The sequence below is a fragment of the Rhododendron vialii genome, chromosome 11a (genome assembly GCF_030253575.1).
Source record: "Rhododendron vialii isolate Sample 1 chromosome 11a, ASM3025357v1".
Taxonomy (NCBI): domain Eukaryota; kingdom Viridiplantae; phylum Streptophyta; class Magnoliopsida; order Ericales; family Ericaceae; genus Rhododendron; species Rhododendron vialii.
In genome coordinates this window covers 18,907,181-18,926,406 of record NC_080567.1, presented here as the reverse complement: position 1 = coordinate 18,926,406, position 19,226 = coordinate 18,907,181, and the positions used below count along the sequence as shown (strand labels likewise).

The 19,226-nt window shown below is 36.1% G+C and overlaps 1 protein-coding gene across 1 annotated transcript; it reads left to right on the top strand.

Annotated features, from left to right (window-relative positions):
* Positions 1-9,473: 9,473 nt before the first annotated feature.
* Positions 9,474-13,611, top strand: LOC131306719 (transcription factor MYBS3-like). The gene is made up of 3 exons (XM_058333133.1): positions 9,474-9,889; positions 10,435-10,631; positions 13,210-13,611. Exons 1-3 carry the CDS (start codon positions 9,556-9,558, stop codon positions 13,486-13,488), a joined length of 810 nt encoding a protein of 269 aa, XP_058189116.1. The 5' UTR covers positions 9,474-9,555; the 3' UTR covers positions 13,489-13,611.
* The last annotated feature ends 5,615 nt before the right edge of the window (positions 13,612-19,226 follow it).

Genomic DNA, 19,226 nt, shown 5'->3' with positions numbered 1-19,226 from the left:
TACATTTTTTTGGAAAAAATCTCATGCATACATTTTTTTCATGCAAAATGCACGATTCTCCAAAAAGGGCAAGGGATTGGGACAGAGGGAATAACACATAAATATTGATGTGACAATAATAAATGGCAAAGCCATAGTTGGTATAGTAAAGTGAATGATTTGATCAAGTATATTCAATTGAATTGATTTTCTATGAAGACGCTTTATAAAATTATTCACTACGAAATTTACCGTATGTGTGGGGCCTTATGGGAGCCTAACACATTGCATCGATACAAAATCTGTATTTCTATGTCCCTAAATTCTTACCTTTCGTAGACTGCATTGCTTGTGTCAAGTTTAGTTCAAGAAATGGCAAAATTATTCTTTGATTATTGGAGAAATTGATTTTCGCACTCTACTTTTTACAATTCACATTCCTTTTTTTTTTGGTTTTTATCCATATGAATTTACAATATTATTGTGGAAAAGTGTATTGAAAAAGGAGAAAAAAAGGCAACATTGTGAATTTGTTGAAATAAAAACAAATAAAAAAGAGTGTGGACTAATAAAAGGTGTGAAAATCACTTCCCTTCGATATTTTCTCCGTTTCTATGCAATATAGATCTGTTTTGGAAGATCTCGATGAGATTTTTTTATACGATGCAAAAAAAAAAATTGAAAAAATATTTTTCATTTACTTTATTTTTGAGTTTAAAAATGTGAAATAAGTTGCTTATTTTTTTAGAAGGTTTCTGGAATGGGGCGTTAGTCACATAATCCTTCAAAATGACCTACGATCGCGCTTTTCAATCCTCGCTATGTACCCACGCTATCGATCATCGCACTCACGAATCTAGTTCTTTTAAAGGTTTTTGAGCAACACTCTCACGCTCGTGCTTTTGCATCCGCACCAGCCTGCGCGCTTTACGTGACTTCGCGTTACTCCCCACCTCTCACTGTTCAAACTTTGACTCATTGGCAGGTCTTCTATTGATCTCTAGGGACACAAAAGAAAAGAGCCTTTACCGTTTAGCTATTTTAAGACAACAATCTAATGTGATGAGAAAGAAGAGAGTAACAAAACAAGGTAACGAAACAACATACTTTTGTTCCTCAGTCCTTTACTACTACTAATAAATGGTTATGGCAATTTTTGACTGTGTGAGAGAACAAGTGCAGCAATCTCCAGTTGTGTTTCACTAATTAAAATAAATACATAGTTTTTTAATTAAAGCTAGGTAATATATTGTGAGAGAATAACCTATCTCGTAAAAGCGAAAAATAAGTATTTAAAAAATAAAAATCTTAGTGGAACAAACCGTACATCTAGAAAGAATAATGTAGAGAGAGAGAGCCACCAGTGGGTTGTTCAAGTGGACAACCGGATCAAAACCCTCCATGGCTCCATCTTCTATATATCGTTATTGAGTTTGAGTTGACATAAGACCAAATGATTGGGGTCTCATGTTCATTTGTAGTTTGGTGGTTCAGATGATTGAGTTACGGGGGTCTCATGGGTCTCATGTTCATTTGTATTTTGGTGGTCCAGATGATTGTGTTATGGGGGTCTCATGTTCATTTGTAGTTTGGTGGAGTTTTGGTGACGGATCCCCCAATACGGTGGACAAACATTTTTTTTCTTTCCGACAGGTTCAACTATGGCTCAGATTCAGACAATTTAGCCACCTTTTTACGAATTTGGAAATCCTGTAGCATGGCAGCCCGCACTATACGGGTTGTAGGGCAATCGATCCGACCGTTTGTTTTGACGCCGAGGTTCAGATTTAATTTGAGCTCCTATTGATCTGAGCTGTCCATTCCTCGGATTAAAATATATGCCGTCCATTGCTGAAATAAATAGCTGGATCGACCGTCCTACAAAATCAGAAATCCTGTAGTGTAGTCCGCACTATAGAAATTGTAGGGTGACCGATTCAATCGTAAGAAAAAAAAGGAGAGGGGTGAGAAGGGAAATGTCATGATGATGCAAGCAAGGGGTGGAGATCGAGGTGGCATAGTAGGAGTATTTACTAGTGTGGGCCCCCATCTGTGTACCGTATTTTGGCTTCGCGTAGTGTAGGGTCTTGTATAGTGCTGCTGCCAGGTGAACGTATCGTGTGACGTGTGCCTATGGAAAAATTATTGGATGCCTCAGGGGCATTGTCACGACCACACATATTTTGTAGGAATTTAAGATTAAGTGTGAAAATCTCCCATAATAATGTATGGTGGGAAGAGACTTGGATCATCACCAATGGTCGCTTTTGATTGGGTGCAGGTGAGATCCCACCAATGGTCGAAGATCGTTGGGATCTGCTTCAGATCTGGCATTCCGAGAGCTGCCGGAACCAAGATCTATACCTCCAATTACCCATGAATTAGTGGGCGGATAAAGGCAGTGGTTGGGATTATTATTATTTTTTTTCCAGCCGATAGAAAACTAAGAATTAGTTGTTAGTGATTACCACGAAAGCTAGGATTTTGTTTTGAAGGGGATGGGTGGTGTTTTTGTTTTTTAAAATTATAGATCATATGAATTCATAACTGTGAAAGCGTTTAAAAGTATTTCAAATAGATTATGCATTCAAATAGTATTTCATAGAATAATAGAATTATTAGATCGTGAATGTACATTTGGTCATTACATTCTCATTTATTACTTATTAAACTATAGTATAGATGTCATTATTATTTTTAACAAAGAAGAAGGAGGTTCTCCATAATTTTTCGCAAATTGACTTCTTATTTAGTCAGGTGGCGTTCTTCTGGACTTATTTTTGAATTAAAAGTCCCAAATCAAGTTTACTTTATTCTCCTTAACTTAAGTCAAAATAAGTGTTAGGTTAACGCTTCCCAAACAAGCCCGTGGCTGCTTATGAAATGACAAAAATGCCCCCTTGTATTTCCCTTCAATGTGGATAACTTTCAAAATGGGAAGGGTAATATTGGAATTGTGTTTGTCTAGGCCAATTAAGTTTTTAGGAGAAATAAGTTTAGAAGAACACTTGATATAAACTTATTCCCAAATATTTCCAAAAAAAGTTTAGCTCCTATTTTAATGCCTACTTAATTTCCAGGAAAAAGTGATACGATTCTCCTTTTTTCCGGTAAATAAATGGGATATGATTTAGTAAATAAAAGTATAATCGTGAATTAGCACTGATTCTTTTTTTTATGGTCATAAGAAAAGTGCTGAATACTTAAAGAACAGAAATGACCAATATTGGTCTTTGGCAGATGGGAGGTCTTGAATGAAGCACATGTAATTCCAATGGAATCCTAAAATGGCTCTTAAGTGAGCCTCCCATCGAAAGAGCAATCATTTTGTCATTTTAGTACTACAATAGGCTCTCTAAATGGACTATTTTTTTTATCAGCAGAGAAAAGTTTTGATATCATTAAAAAATGATACAAAACATAAATACTGTAGTAATATACTAGGGAGCATCATGCACATACGATAGTATCTCACCTATCACTATACCTCATCTCATAGTTTTGTTTTTTAAAAAAAGGAAAACCCCCGAAAGAAACATCCAAATCTCTAAATGGACTATTATAATGGACGCGGGGGCTCTGCTGCCCGGGGGGCGCAGCAGCCCCTACCCACTCTCTTTAAACGGCACCGTTTTTATTAAATAAAAAATCTCAACCACCAATTTGCAATCCTATGGAGCAGAAACGTGATTATGAGAGCTTTAGAGACAAAATTTGATTATGTCTCTTTAGAATAATATGATCAGAATAGTAAGATCTTCACACCCGTTCAAACAAATTAAAAATTGGACCACTTAATTTTTTAACCATATTTTTTAATATATAAACGGTCTAAAAAAATTATTGCTCAAATTTTCACTCCGATTGAATCGGTACAAAGATCTTGTTATTCTTGTCATATTAGAAACAAAGATCTTGTTATTCTTGTCATATTATTGTAAAGGATCATAATTTATTTTTATCTCTAGGGCTTTCATAATCACACTTATGCTCCATAGGATCCTAATAAAGAATATATACTTAATATGAGAGCCCTAAAGATAAAAATGAATTACGACCCTTTAGAATAATATGATAAGAATAACAAGATCTTTGTACCGATTCAATCGGAATGAAAATTTGAGCAATAATTTTTTTAGACAGTTTATATATTAAAAAATATGATTAAAAAATTAAGTGGTCCAATTTTTAATTTGTTTGAACGGGTGTGAAGATCTTACTATTCTGATCATATTATTCTAAAGAGACATAATCAAATTTTGTCTCTAAAACTCTCAAAATCACGTTTCTGCTCCATAGGATTGCAAATCGGTGATTAAGATTTTTTATTTAATAAAAACGGTGCCATTTAAAGAGAGTGGGCAGGGGCTGCTGCGCCCCCGGGCAGCAGAGCCCCCGCGTCCCTATTATAATAGACTCCTGGGGCATATATACAATTGCTTAAGTATTGAGACTTGAGAGGCAATCCGAGAGAGAGAGAGAGAGAGAGAGAGAGAGAGAGAGAGAGAGGAATCCATCACATCTTCTTCCAATCAAGCTTTTTCAACCCACTCCAGGGCCGGCTAAACACCATTCTAGGGGAAGGATGAAGCCCCGATTCAAACTTTGTTTATGTATAAGATTAGGTTTATTTATTTGAATCGATTGACTAAATAAGAACCCTTTTCACTATGATCGAAACAAATAATTTTAATACTTTCAATCTGTTGAGTATTAGACTTGTCAAAAAAAAAATCTATTGAGTATTGGTGTGGTAACTCTCACATACATAGTTATTCAATCGTTTTTTTTATGCTTGTGCTTGGGTAACTGAGATGAATTATACTTGTAAGACGAATCGTGCTATTGAACATTCCGTGAAAGAGACAGATTGTACTAGTAAGACGGTCTATGCTATGGGATAGTCAATGCTCAATCTCAACAAATACCAAGCATGCATATAATATTGGCCCACTTATACCAATTTTAGGAGCGAAATTTAACTATTCAACTGAGGATGCTCTAATGTATAGAGTTGGTGGCAGCACCAGAGGTCTTGGGCGTCCCTTCATCTATAAGGATGGAACTACTAGCCCATTTACCGATCAGCAGGATAAAAATAAGTGTACATGGAACAAATTAAAGATTAGTCAATGCATTGTTTTGTAAATAAACAAAGTTAGTAAAGATTTCCCTAATCGGAAAGCCACACGACATAAGAAGACCAGTGCAGTTTACGTAATCCTCAATTAATTAAAATATATACTATAAGAGAAATTCTCTCGCCAAGAGGGGGAAAAGTGGGTTTTTCCTCCAAACCAATACTCTTCTGCCACGTCATCCAACAGTACACAACTAAAGCAAACAATACAAAACCAAGGGGAAAATCACGTGCTGTACTGTGTTTTGGACTTTAACTTGGGTTAAAGTTAGGAAAAATGACGGTTCATGATGTGTTTTGATAATTAATACCCGCTAAAGATATTTTCAGCATTAACAAATGTTAAATAAATGCTCTCAGCATGTCCTAAGCGAGTATTAATTATTAAAACATGCCATCGACCGTCATTTTCCCTTAAAGTTATAGAAAAATAGTCTTAGGTCCATTTTGTAAACTTTACAAGCCTACAAGTCCATTTGTTAATTTTGTAAGGTCTTAAGTCTATTTTAGGGTACCCTAAAGTTTAGGCACTTTCATAAGATTTTAGGGTGCACTTTTTTATTATAGAATAGGATACCCTAGGGTTTAGGCACTTTTATAGGGTTTTAGAGTGCACTTTCATATTATAGGGTTTAGAATTTTAGGCACTTTCATAGAGTACCTAAGGTTCAGGTTTTGTTGACTTGTGGCTTTACAAAACTATTAGGTGGACTTGTAAACTTATGAAATATCTATAATGGACATATCACTAAATCTCCCTTAAAATTAAACCAACTCCACATTAAACAGTACAACTGTACAAACCTCCATCATTTCCCTCTTTCAGCAAGTTAGCAACATTTTGAGCCAAAATTGCTATTGATCAACAGTACACTTTTTGAATTTTACCTGCTTTAACCCCATGCTAATACCCTCTATTTTATCTATTTTCTATTATTATAATGTTACTTTTTAGACTCTTTGAATATTAAAAAATATGATTAAAAATTATATGCTTCAAATTTTAATCCTTTTGAACAGGTGCGAAAATCTTATTTTTTTGATCATTTTATTATAAAGGATCATAATTAATTTTTGTTTCTAAAGCTCTTATAATCAAATTTCTGCTCAACAGGGTCCCTAATAAAAAATAAATACTTAATTATGAGAACCCTAAAGTCAAAAATTAATTATGACCCTTTAGGATAAAATGATAAAAAAAATAAGATCTTTGCATCAGTTCAAACGGTTTGAAAATTGGAGAACTTAATTTCTTAATCATATTTTATAAAATATAAACCGTCTCAAAAAAATAAGTGCTCCAATTTTTAATCCGTTTGAACCGATGCGACAATTTTATTTTTCCAATCATATTATTCTAAATGGTTATAAATGAATTAAAAATTAGAACGCTTAATTTTTTAACTATATTTTTTAATATCTAAACAATTTAAAAAAAAATAACATTGAGAGTAGGTAAAATAGAGAATGTTGGTGTGAGGTTGAAGTAGGTAAAATTGAAAAAGTGTAGTGTTGATCAATAACAATTTTGGCTCAAAATGTTGCTAATCCGCTGGAAGAGAGAAATGATAAAGGTGCATGCAAACAAACTCAGACAGACATGCATGACCATAAAGAAAGAGAATCTTTTGTACTTTTTGATTACGTGGAGGAGGAGTGGGTTTAACCCAAGTTAGGTTCAAAGCTCAAAACGTGATTATCCTCTTGATTTTGTACAGTTTGCCTTGGTTTTGTACTGTCGGCTGACATGGCAGAAGGTTATTGGTTTGGAGGGAAAACCTACTTTTCCTCCTCCCCTCCGGTGGAGAGAATTTATTCTCAAACTATAAATAGTAAAACGTCCTAATAATAAGCCAGCTATATACGTAGTAGTATATTCGAGTGAATCGAGCGATCATTCAGTGCTTTTAAAACATCATCACATTGTGCTCTAGAGCACTTACTTTTGCGCCACGCAGTGCTGTGGCCTTGAGAGATGTTCTAGCTAGAGCACGTGGTAGTGGTGCACTTACATATAAAAATTTTACGCGTCCTTTATTACTGAATTTTATGGACATGATCGTGATCCAACTTTCTATAAAGAACCCTAGCTGTGATTTTTTTTCCACCCGAGCACAAGGTCCTCGTCACGTCCGAGTTTGGGTGGGGTATTTTTGTCACTGTTTCACATGGGGTGTACTTCTCTCACTTTTTCACGTACAGCATGTGCAGAGTTAGAAACGTAGAAAACGAAACAGTTCGTGAGATGGTAAGTGTAGCACCTGTAGAGGAGAAATTGAGGGAAAATAGGTTAAGATAGTTTGGGTATATGTACCGTAGATCAGAAGATGCAATAGTTAAGAGAGCGGATAGAATAGCTCTAGGTAGCAATACTACGAGAAATGATAGGCCTAAATTGATAGTAGATACTGTTGTGCACAAAAATTTGAATATAATGTGTTTGTATAAGAGAAACACCATGTGCAGAGTTGAAAACACATTAGGGACGGAGATCTCTCCATTCCCCCAACGGAATAATGGAGATCAAATATTCGAATCCTCCTCCATCTTGTTGCATGTCTATAAAATAAATACCGTAAGAAACACTACAAAGCGCTTAAAAGGCTAATGCCTTGTTTGGATGGCGCATTTTGAAAAAAAAAAAATTTAATTTAAAAAAAATTTATTACCCGTATTTCTAATTATTATCTCATTTCTCTCTCTACCCTTTTTCACTCATTGCCTCTATCTCCAATTATTATCCTAATTTCTTTCTTCACTCATTATCCAAAAACTAAACTAAAAAATTTTCAAAACACCATCTAAGAATTGTTAATGTTGTTTGAAGTCAGTTTGCTTCCATTGATAAATGATCATTGGTAAGTGAATTTGCTTCCTTAGGCTAATAGTAGTATTTTGTTGTTTTATATACTCCTACACTAGATGAACATGTTTTTCTTTTTTCTTTCTTTCTTTTCTGTTGAGCTTGTGACTGAACATGTCTGGTGAGCCACAAAACAATTGGGTTACAATGCAAGAAGATAGTATAAAAAGAAAAAGAAGACAGAATGGATAACCGCAGAATTCTAAAAAATGCTTTCTTCTTTTTGAACTGCGAGCTTTCTCTAATCCATTTCTATTTCTTCAAAATAGAAGATGGATGATACAGATTGAGGAGAAATTTTGTAATTTACTCTATTTTTTCTTTACTTTTTATATTTTTTGCGAAAATTTCAGAGGGACCTATATCCCTTTTGGATATTTGATCCTCTACATCTAAATATGGTCCTCCGAGTTCAGAGGACCAAAAGTAAATTTGGAGAACAAAATCTCGAAAAACAAAAAAAGGAGATGGATCCCGCGAAATTTTTTCAAAAAGTACAAAAAGTAAAGTAAAGAGAGTAAAATATTACAAAATCTTCTCTCAATGTATCTATTCCATCCTCCATTTTGGATAAATACAGATGGGTTGGAGATGCTGGATAAAATAATCTATCTATCTATATTATAAAACATAACGGTTTTTGTCTAGGCATACAAAAGCATACAAAAACCTAGCGTCCTCTGAAACGGTCATACCACCTTTATATGTTGATCCTAGCTGTTCGATCAATAAATGTTTCCTTATATATAACCCTACTTAGAGAGATGTTTTCTAATATTTTAAAGTTATGTATTGACCTGCTGGAGGGTAATTATACACTTTTCTTTTTAATCTATTACCTTTTAGGGAGTATTTTTTTCCTCTTTTAAGTTGATTTCATTCGCTTAAAGAGTGTTGATAAGAACAAAAAATCATCAAATTAATGTGTTATTTTTAAATATTCTTTAATGTTGCATTGAACTGATGTGTGTCATTGTTATTTTATGTAGCTGAGATTAGATAAACTCTGTTTAAGCATATTTGAAAACAATACTTCTAGGAGATGTCAGTTTGGTTGGCAGGGCGGCCAACAATAGAGAAGGAGAATTCATTTAAACCGTGTTCAGAACGTGTTACATCGTGTCTTTAGACACGGGCAATCACTAGTTTGAATACATTCTATGCAGCTATTAAATTACCAACCAATAACTGCACTTTCCTTTCCTTAAGTTACCTTAGTTTAGCATTTTAGTTTCTAGTCCGTGTAATCTCCCTCTCTCTCTCTGAAATCTTATGTTTTTTTAGTACGCAAATGATCATCTCCAAAGTCAATATGGAAATCAAGTGTAATCTTACCAGATCAGATTTGCTTAAAAGGCATCCAATCACAAACAGTGCACATTCATGAATCCCCTTTTTCCATGCAGGCTTACTTTGCAATATACTCTTGCATGCTCCAAACACTCACCCATCAGTATATATACCACCATCGGTCATCGCATAAGTAATTAGAGCTCTCTTTCTCTATCTCTGTTCTGTTTTCAGCCTGACAATTATAGGAGGTCGATCGATCTACTTAATTGTGAGGCTGAAAATGGGCAAAAAATGCTCACATTGTGGGAATATTGGACATAACTCAAGGACATGCACCACTCACAAAGGAAGCCTTGTTAATGGGTTGAAGCTATTTGGGGTGCAACTAATTGACATGTCGTCTTCTTCTTCTTCTTCAACTGATTTTATTTCCATGAAAATGAAGAAGAGTTTGAGTATGGATTGGTTATTATCAGCTTCATCAACACCATCTTCTCCTTCTTCTTCCTCTTTTGCATCTAACTCGCAGGTTTCCCTGAATGATAATTCAAACAAGATGCCTAATGGGTATCTCTCTGACAGCGTTGTGGGGCGAACTCTGGAGAGGAAGAAAGGTGAGATGCCGATCGGATTGACTTTGTCAAAGTTATTTTATGGCTTGCTACAGTACTATTGTTACAAAGTAGATGTTACTGCACTCATGATTTGGTGCATGCTATTTAATTTTGGCACAATCTCAAATTCAAGCACTTCGATTAAATCCATCTCATTTCTGAATGTGGCATATTTGGTAAAGCCAAAGTTGCTACCAAATTTGACGCCAAAGATGACGTCTTTGGCAGCAATTTTAACTCACTTGTGGACATAATCAGTGCTTTTGCTATAAAATTTTGCCGAATTATGACATTGGCAGCAATATATTAACGGGTGAACTTGCTCTTTTTAATGGCTTTCACCTTGACCCATGAGAATTTTTCAACCCCAAAGGAAATAAGCATACTAATGATTTTTCTGAACCTATTACTTGCTACTCAGTTGCAACATTCCAATACTAGTCCTATTGCTTAATTATTTCCTTTCCATTATTTTGAGTTGAAGCGCGCAATCCAAATTTAATTGTTTTTTTTGTGATGATGAAAATGGTGGACATATGATACAGGGGTGCCATGGAGTGAAGAGGAGCACCTAATATTTTTGGAAGGGCTTGAGAAACTTGGCAAAGGCGACTGGAGGGGCATTTCCAGGAACTTTGTCACCACAAGAACTCCAACCCAAGTAGCCAGTCACGCCCAGAAATACTTTCTCAGGCAAAATTCTCTCTCGACGAGAAAAACCCGTCCCAGCCTCTTCGATTTGGTAACATTCGTTTCCACAATATTGTTTTCATGAAACCAAAATCACGACTCTGAATTTTTTGTTCATCAAATCTGTCTATGATGTGGCAATTATGACATTACAAATATTGAAACCATGCATGCATGATGGGTGTTCTTGTTTGAAATGAAAAGACCATATATAGCCGGCATCGATCATTTTTCAGGAACACCTTCATATTGTTTTAATTCTTTTGAAAGAGAAATGGCAAACTGAAATTTTGTTCAGAAAATTTATCAACGATGATGCGATAGTGATATTACTAAAACCATGATCATGAGGGTTCATTCTTGTTTCAAAACGAGAGGACCATTAATGAAAGGCGCATCATTTTGTTGGAAAACTCCTTTGAAATAATCTATTTTTTTTTGTTAAGTAAAAAGATTTTATTAATCTTTAGAGAAGAAAACAAAGATTAAAGGATCTTGGACACACCTGTAAAATGCCACCCGAGAACCAAAGTCAAAAGAAGGCAAGAAGCCAACTGCACCAAAAAACCTGAAACCTACCGCCAAAACCAAACAATGCCAAAAGCACCCTAAGGCAAACCTGAAACCAACAACAAAAAAAACCGAATCAAAATGCCAAAGAACAAGAAAACGACCCGAGGGAAACAAACCAAAAGCCGACAATCCTCGAAGTTAAAGTTCCAAGGAAAGAGAATTCCCTTCCTCGAAATCAAAAGCCGCCTCCAAGAGATCATCTACATCCAAATTATTGAGAGCACCGATTCTATCCCCTATTTCGATCTTTTTCCTCCATCTCAACGAATTTCTTTAACAAGAAATTTCTCCCCCCTCTAACCTCGATGCCCAACGTGGCATCTAGATCCAATGTTCTGCGAGCTTTCCGAAAAAGAGAGTACCTCTTCCATATATCATCAAAAGATTAATAAGAAGACGGGACCTTCTTTTTTTCTAGAATTCAAGTTATCAACCTTAACCCCAAATCAGCAAGAAGTTTCTTCTTTTTAATCTTTCTCTTCGATCTTCTCACTCTCATTTTCAATTTGTGAATTGCCTCAAGGGATGATTCTATGAATGCTACTCCCAAGGCCCACACAATTGTTCAAACGAGATCCATTAAGGGCACCTGACCTTTGAATCACCTTAGAAGGCCCAATATCTTCAAAACTATGGTCCAATGATTTAAGGCCAGGAGGGCCATGATCTATAGAATCTTTTTTTTTGTTTTTGTTTTTGATACATCCTTAGAAATAATCTTGAAAGTATCATAACCAATCGGTAATTGATTTCCATACTCAGCTTTTATTTGCCGTTTGCATTTCTTTTTTTTTTTTTTTTGAGGCTGTCAAACTCGACAGCACGTCAGCACCATATATATAAACAAAGAACAAATATCAAAAAAAAAAATTAAATTAAATACTAGAAAAGCCGCTTTACTTCAATGTCAAACCCATCACTCTGCTTGTGAAGGTGGGTGGAGAATCACCACTGGATCTGCGTCTTGATGTCTTCAGCTTCGCCATTTGAGAACTCAAGAAACCGTTGCCCTAGCCGACCAGATTTAAGAGCCAGACCCCAAATTTAGAACTTCAGATCTGAGTCTCCGTAGCAAAAAAATTGAGAAAAGTGGTAAATTTTTCTTTTCTTCATAGGGAGAGAGTGTCTCAACCATCTCCCCACCACAGAGATAAGGAAAGGAGAGAGTTTGAAGCAGTAAAGGGACAAGAGAGGAGAGTAAGAAGGATAAAAAAAACAAAAGTGCTACACACACAACGGTTGTGTAAAACACAACACACAACCAATCTCTAGCCGTCCATTGTTGTAATAAATGGTCAGGGTTCGCTCAAACTCTTCCCCATAAAAGTTAAACTTTTTCTTGGAAGAGTTTTTATAAAATCTAGACCGTCCAAATACATCTGGATGGTCAGTATTATGCACACAATCAACACAATGGTTGTGCAAGTAGTATTTTTGTAAAAAAGAGTAGCAAAAAAAAGGATAGAAAGATAGGAAAAATAGTGTGGTTATAGGGGGAGAGTGCTACGTACAATCACTTCATTTTTTCTTTGTTATGAGGAAATTGATTTTGGCATTCTATATTTAGCCATTGGTACTTTACTTTTGGTCTTTTTCTGTTTGAAATTACAAAAATACCCTTTAGAGTGGATGAACACTAACAAAATAAAAGGGTAATTTGATAAAATCACATAGGTAAGACGAAAAGTGGAGTGCCAATGGCTAAATGTAAAGTGCCAAAATCACTTTCCTTCTTCTAATCCAAAGGCTACCATTAAGTCTACAGCCACCGCACAAGTCCATCGCACGCATACGTGGGGCCCTCTCTCAGTTTTGCTCTTACGAATTCAGAAAACATGACTACCGATATCTAATTGAGCTGATTTTTTATGAGACCCCATAAAAAAATATTTTAAAATTTACGAATATTTTTGTGTGTTTTTGTTGGGTCCGAAGTGGGCCCTATGTACATGCAGTGGACTTATGCGGTGACATCTTTGGAAGGCTACCTAGCTAGAACCTCCTTTTTTGGCCATCACATTCTATATATCAATTGAGTAGTTGTGTTATTCTAGCAGGTCACGAGGAAGGAAGAACTGGTCCTGCAGTCTCATGCATCTTCAATTTCTCTGGGCTTTTGGCAAAAGAAACAAGCTTGCAGGGCCACCTACCAACCTTCATCAATTCCTGTTTGGCTACATGGGTCATGTGAATCTCAGTACTATATTGCTAATTCCAGTTTGGCAAAGTCCTCTGTTCACAGTGTAGCAGTACCTGATCTGGAGCTTACTCTTGCAGCCTCAAGGCCAATCATGAACCCGAGTCAATATTCATGTACTTTTGGTTTGAGCTATTAGGGGTGTCTAGTAAAACAATCCTCCAGAGCTCATGCTTATATACAGAAGTTAATTACATACATAATGTGATGTGTGTAAACTTATTTTCAGTTTGTATCCACAAAATAATAAGATCTTTTGAATGATGAACCTCGTATATATACAAAATAAACGATTTCGATCATCAAAATAAGACTCATCATAGGCTCACCTCAACAATACCATCCTGGACTGGCTCTATTCCTTATAGGTGTGATATTATTTGAATATTTTTAGGTTAGTAATATAAAAAGAGCATATGAGAGGATCGAAAGGATAGGTAATTATTTTTATTGTTTTTCTAGGTTCTGCTATTATTTGTATCTATTATGCTTTCTTTCTTTTTTTTTTAGCTTTTCTTGGTTCTGCTATTAGTTGTGACGCAGCGGAATTCACAAGAGACTAATTAGTGTATTAATCCATTTCTTTCCTTAAGTTGAGGAGAAAAGATTGGTTTTAACAAGAGAGGCTGTGTGATTTAAGTTTAGCGGTGACAAATATACTAAAAGAAATTGGCATACAATATATAAAGGGAAATGATTTTGCCACTCCATTTTTTGTTAACGCCACTCCCCGTGTATTTTTCCACCAAAAATACACTTGCAGGGGAGTGGCGTTAACAAAAAAGGGAGTGACAAAATCAGCAGCCACTATAATATATGCAATATCGTTATTTATTTTGGTTGAAAATTTAGAAGGCTACTTTACTTTTCTTTTTGGTGAGTTATATATTATCTACTTACTAATAGAATTGAGCGACTTTTTAAGTACTCTGACTTTGCACGAATGATTCAATGGAGACAATATATCATAGAAAAATCAACTTGTATGTCAGAAAATAAAAGTTATTGCACTTTTGAATTTGGTCGGTGGGCTTGAACCCACCAAACACAATTGTGGAGTCGCCACTGGATTTTGAACAAGTCTGGCTTTCCTAAAACCACCTCTTAATTTTCATCTTATTTCTGATTTTATTTTTCCAGATCACTTGTACACGAGGCCAACTGTGCACTCTTTCTATTTTATTTTAGGGTAGTGATAATGCCAAAACTGTCTTTATTGGTGCCAAAACTCTAGTGCATAAAAATCTTGTACATTGCACATGATACTAGCCTTTTGTGCATTGAGTTTTGACACTAAAAAAAAACAGTCTTATTTTACTTTTGAGCAATTGGAGCTTTGTATTGCTTCATTTTAAACAACAATCCCTTCATCCGAAGCTGGAGACTTCGAAGGACGGTTTTGATAGTTGTTTGTGGGATGGGGCTCAAAGAGCGGCTACAGGATTTTAATTAAACGGCGACAAAAATGTGCAAAAAAAAAAAAAAATTACATACAAAACACTATACAAGGTAATGATATTTAGCTTGAAAACTTATCAGGCCTAATTTAGTTTATTTTTTTTTATTGAGCTATTATTTACTCACCAATTTGAGTAAATTTTCATTTTCCCTGGCTTTGCACGACTTTGTTGAACTACATGATCTATTTACTCACAAATTTGAGTAAATTTTTATTTTCTCTGGCTTTGCATGACTGATTTAGTGTCGGCAATATGAAAGAAATATCAAATTACACGCAAAAATATACAAATTTTTAGTACATTTTTGAAACTTAGGGGTCCGCTTGAACCCCTGCAACCTTAGTGGGGCCGCCTCTGATGGGCTCGATTGTGATTTGTGAAAAAAGAGACCGGTCAAGTAATTGGACTCAACCTCAGGTGCAGTTAGCTGGCTTCAAGGAACCATAACTCAAAATAGCAGCTTCTTCCTTGGCTGCTGCAAATGTGTTTCGCATAAAAAGAGAAAGTGCAGGAAGCACTTGCTTGATTGCTGCAAGTGTGTTTCACATATGTATGGTGTTTAATTTCGAAATTGCAGGCTGAGGTCGGTCGTCGTCGTTTTCACATTCATTCATGATTATGAAATATGGTTGCCGGCCAAAGTTTCTCGTCGACGCATGAAACACGAGCTCATTAAGTCAAAACTTATATGGTTGCCACTCCATGTTGTTTTGGTTCTCGGTAGACCTCCTAAAACCAAATTAGAACTAGCAATTTAATTTTTGTTTCCCACACAAAGACTGGAAAACAGGAAAATAAGATACCAGGATAAGTAAAAGCATGAAAAATAAAAGTCTTCAGGTTAGCAGTCTCTTGGGGAGGGCGGTCCAGGCGCAATAGTAAGATTGTCCCAATGTGACTTGGAGGTCATATGTTTGAGTCGTGAAAATAGACTCTCCGCTTGTGAGGATAAAACCTAAGAAGTAGCCAAAGGTTGGCTACATGGGGCCGAAGCCACACCCAATTTGATAAAACCTATAATTACCTAGGAATTTTTTCCATACAAGACTCAACATTTTGGCCCCATAACTATACAAAAGAACTTAGATAAGAGTTACAAACTTGGATCATTTTCTCAGACATTTCTTTCTCTTTTGGGACAACAAGCCCACCACTCATCTCTCTCTTCGACCACTAAAAGAAAAACTCACTAATCACCTCAATTTTTCTCTCTACCAGGTATTAATTCAACATTAGACTTTTGTTATACTTCTAACCCTTAAAATTTCAATTATTATTATTTTTGCTTATGGCCCCTGCGTATATGAAATTCTAGTTCAGTTCTGGGTAAATGATATATTGATATGTACGTACATACAATCCTTCCCAAGACGTTGCAGAAACTGTAGCCTCGTGTATTGCGTGAGCTTAATGTTAGTTATGTCTTCTGTCTTCTTATTAGGCTAGGGATGACAACGATGTGGTTCGGTTCAATTATTGTCAAAACCAAAACAAAAATCGGAATATATACATAGAACCAAAAACATAACCAAAACTGTCGGTTCTCATTTTATTTAAACCATAACCAAAGCCATGATTACCTGTTCGGTTCCATTTTTCACCAAAATCGGTGGGCAACATATTTAATGGAGTTAAGGACACTAAATATCCAACAACAACATATCCGCAAAAGCTAGCAAACTGATACACTTCAAGAGACTAAATGAGTATGGGAGGGAGAGGGGCACAAGACTTTGACAAACCCAAACTTTGTACTTCTAATTTTATAGGTAGGTAGGCATATGTATACGGGTATTTGCGTAAATATTTTGTGGTTCCGTCATGGTTACGGTTCAATTTGGTTTTTGGTGCGGTTATCACATGAAACCAAAATCATGGGTAAAAAATCCGTAAAAACCACCCCAATCGGTTCGGTATGGTTCGAGTAACCAACAGGACGAGATTACCATCCCCATAAAAAGCATTCTTTTCTGCTGAAAATAGGAAACAGTTCGTGTAAGAAGACATGTTTGCAGCGGATGCCTACAAAACCTTTCGAGTAGTTCCCCTCGTTGGTGTACCTTTCTTTTTTCAGTGTTCAAGAGGATAGATGGGTTGTGAACAAGTATGGCTTTTCTACAATCCACTACTACTATTAATCTCATTCCTCTTTCTCTCTCTTTCCCAACTAACTTGTTTGCATGCCCAACTCTGCACTCAAGAACAGAGCTCTGCGTTGCTGCAATTTAAACGAAATTTTTCCTTCAATAAATATGCTTCTCAGCTATGTTACGATTTTGGAATCACTTCTTTTCCAAAGATGGAGTCTTGGAAAACAGGTTCTAATTGTTGTTCGTGGGATGGGGTCGATTGTGACGGTCTAATAGCAGTCTATTCCTTTCTTTTGCCCACCTCCAAAAGCTCAACCTCACTCACAATGACTTTTCCATGTCTCGCATTCCACCTAAATTCACTCAGTTCATCGAATTGACACACCTCAATCTCTCTGCATGTGGTTTTTCGAGCAAAGTCCCCCCTCGAGTCTCCTTCCTAAACAAACTGGTGTCGCTTGATCTCCGTGCAAATTATGGTTTGAGATTGGAAGAAGGTGGATTCGAGTTACTCATTCAAAATTTATCCAAGTTAAGAGATCTTGATCTTAGCTTCGTAAACATGTCTTCTCCCCGAATTCCTTGCTAAATTTGACTTCTTTAAGAACCCTTCGTCTTTCCAACTCTGGATTACATGGAAAATTCCCTAGCGGCATCTTCCATTTACCTCATCTACAGGAGTTGGATATAGGGTTCAATGATGCTCTCACATGTTATTTACCTGATTTTAAGAATTTGAGATATTCTCTCCAGTACTTGCTTCTCCCCCGCACAAGTTTTTCTAGAGAATTACCTGACTCAGTTGCTAATCTGAAGTCCTTGATATTTTTGACAATCTTTGATTACAAATTCTATGGTTCCATTCCTACTTCTCTCTGGAACCTTACACAAATTGCTGTTTTAATCCTCTCATCTAACAATTTCAGTGGTATTCTCCCATCTTCGATTTCAAACCTTAGAAATCTAGGGCAATTAGCCCTTTCAGATAATAACTTCACAGGTCACTTCTTTTCATTGGATGCAAACTTGACAGAACTTGAGCTCTTAGATTTGTCAAACAATTGTCTCACTGGTCCTCTTCCTTCACAAGTATTTGTACCTCCAAAATCTATTCCAGTTGGACATAAGCCGAAACTTGTTCAACGGTACAATTCCATCTTGGGTCTACGAATTACCCGCACTCATCTCCTTAGATCTCAACTAGAACAAACTGATTGGTCATACACTAGACTTTCAATCCTCTTTCCTGGAGATTATTAATTTGAGCAATAACAACCTACATGGTACGGTTCCAAATTCAACCTTTGAACTATGTAACCGTACCCACCTTATTCTTTCTTCAAATAGCTTTTTTGACACCATTCCTGAATCCAATAGATTTGGTGAAAATCTCCAACTGCTCGAACTGCAGATGAATAACTTCTCTGGCACCATTCACGATTCATTTAACATGAGAAATCGCTTGAGAACTATCAATCTTAATGAAAATGGGTTTGAAGGGCCAATACCGAAATCTCTGGTTAACTGCACAAACCTGGAAGTGCTAGATCTCGGAAGAAACAAATTCTTTGAAAAATTCCCGCATTGGTTGGGAAATTTACCAAACTTGCATGTCCTAATCTTGCAATCCAACAAATTCCATGGATCCATCGTGACTTCCACGACCAAATTTCCATTCCCCATGTTGCGAGTTCTTGATATGTCGAACAATCATTTTACTGGTCCATTGCCCATAAAGTACTTCAAAAGTTTCAAAGCAATGATGAATGTGTATGAGCAATTTGATTTGGAGTACATGGGATCGACCATTGAAATGAAAAAAAATCCATACAATTTTCACAGCCATTGATTTATCAAGAAACAAGTTTGAGAGTGAGATCATCGGTGGGCTACATTCGATTAGAGGACTCAACTTATCTCACAACAGCCTTACAGGTCATATACCAAAATCGCTTGGAAATATGACAAAGCTTGAATGGTTAGACCTCTCGTCAAACAAGCTCACTGGGGAGATCCCTCGACAACTCACAAATTTAATCTTTCTCGGAGCTTTTAACGTTTCGCGAAATTGCCTAACGGGGCCTATACCTCGAGGCAAACAATTAGATACATTTTCGAATGATTCTTACATCGACAACTCGGTGTTATGTTGTCCTCCTGGTGCTCCACCTCCTCCATTGTTGCCCTCGCCCCAATCAACTTTTTGAGGTTTGTTACATTTAGGTTTACGTTCATTGTTGTTATTGTTACTTATGTTTTACTGATAGTGGAGACTAGAAATTTCTTCCCACCTGAAAGAAGATTTTCACTCTTCAGTAATTTAAGGA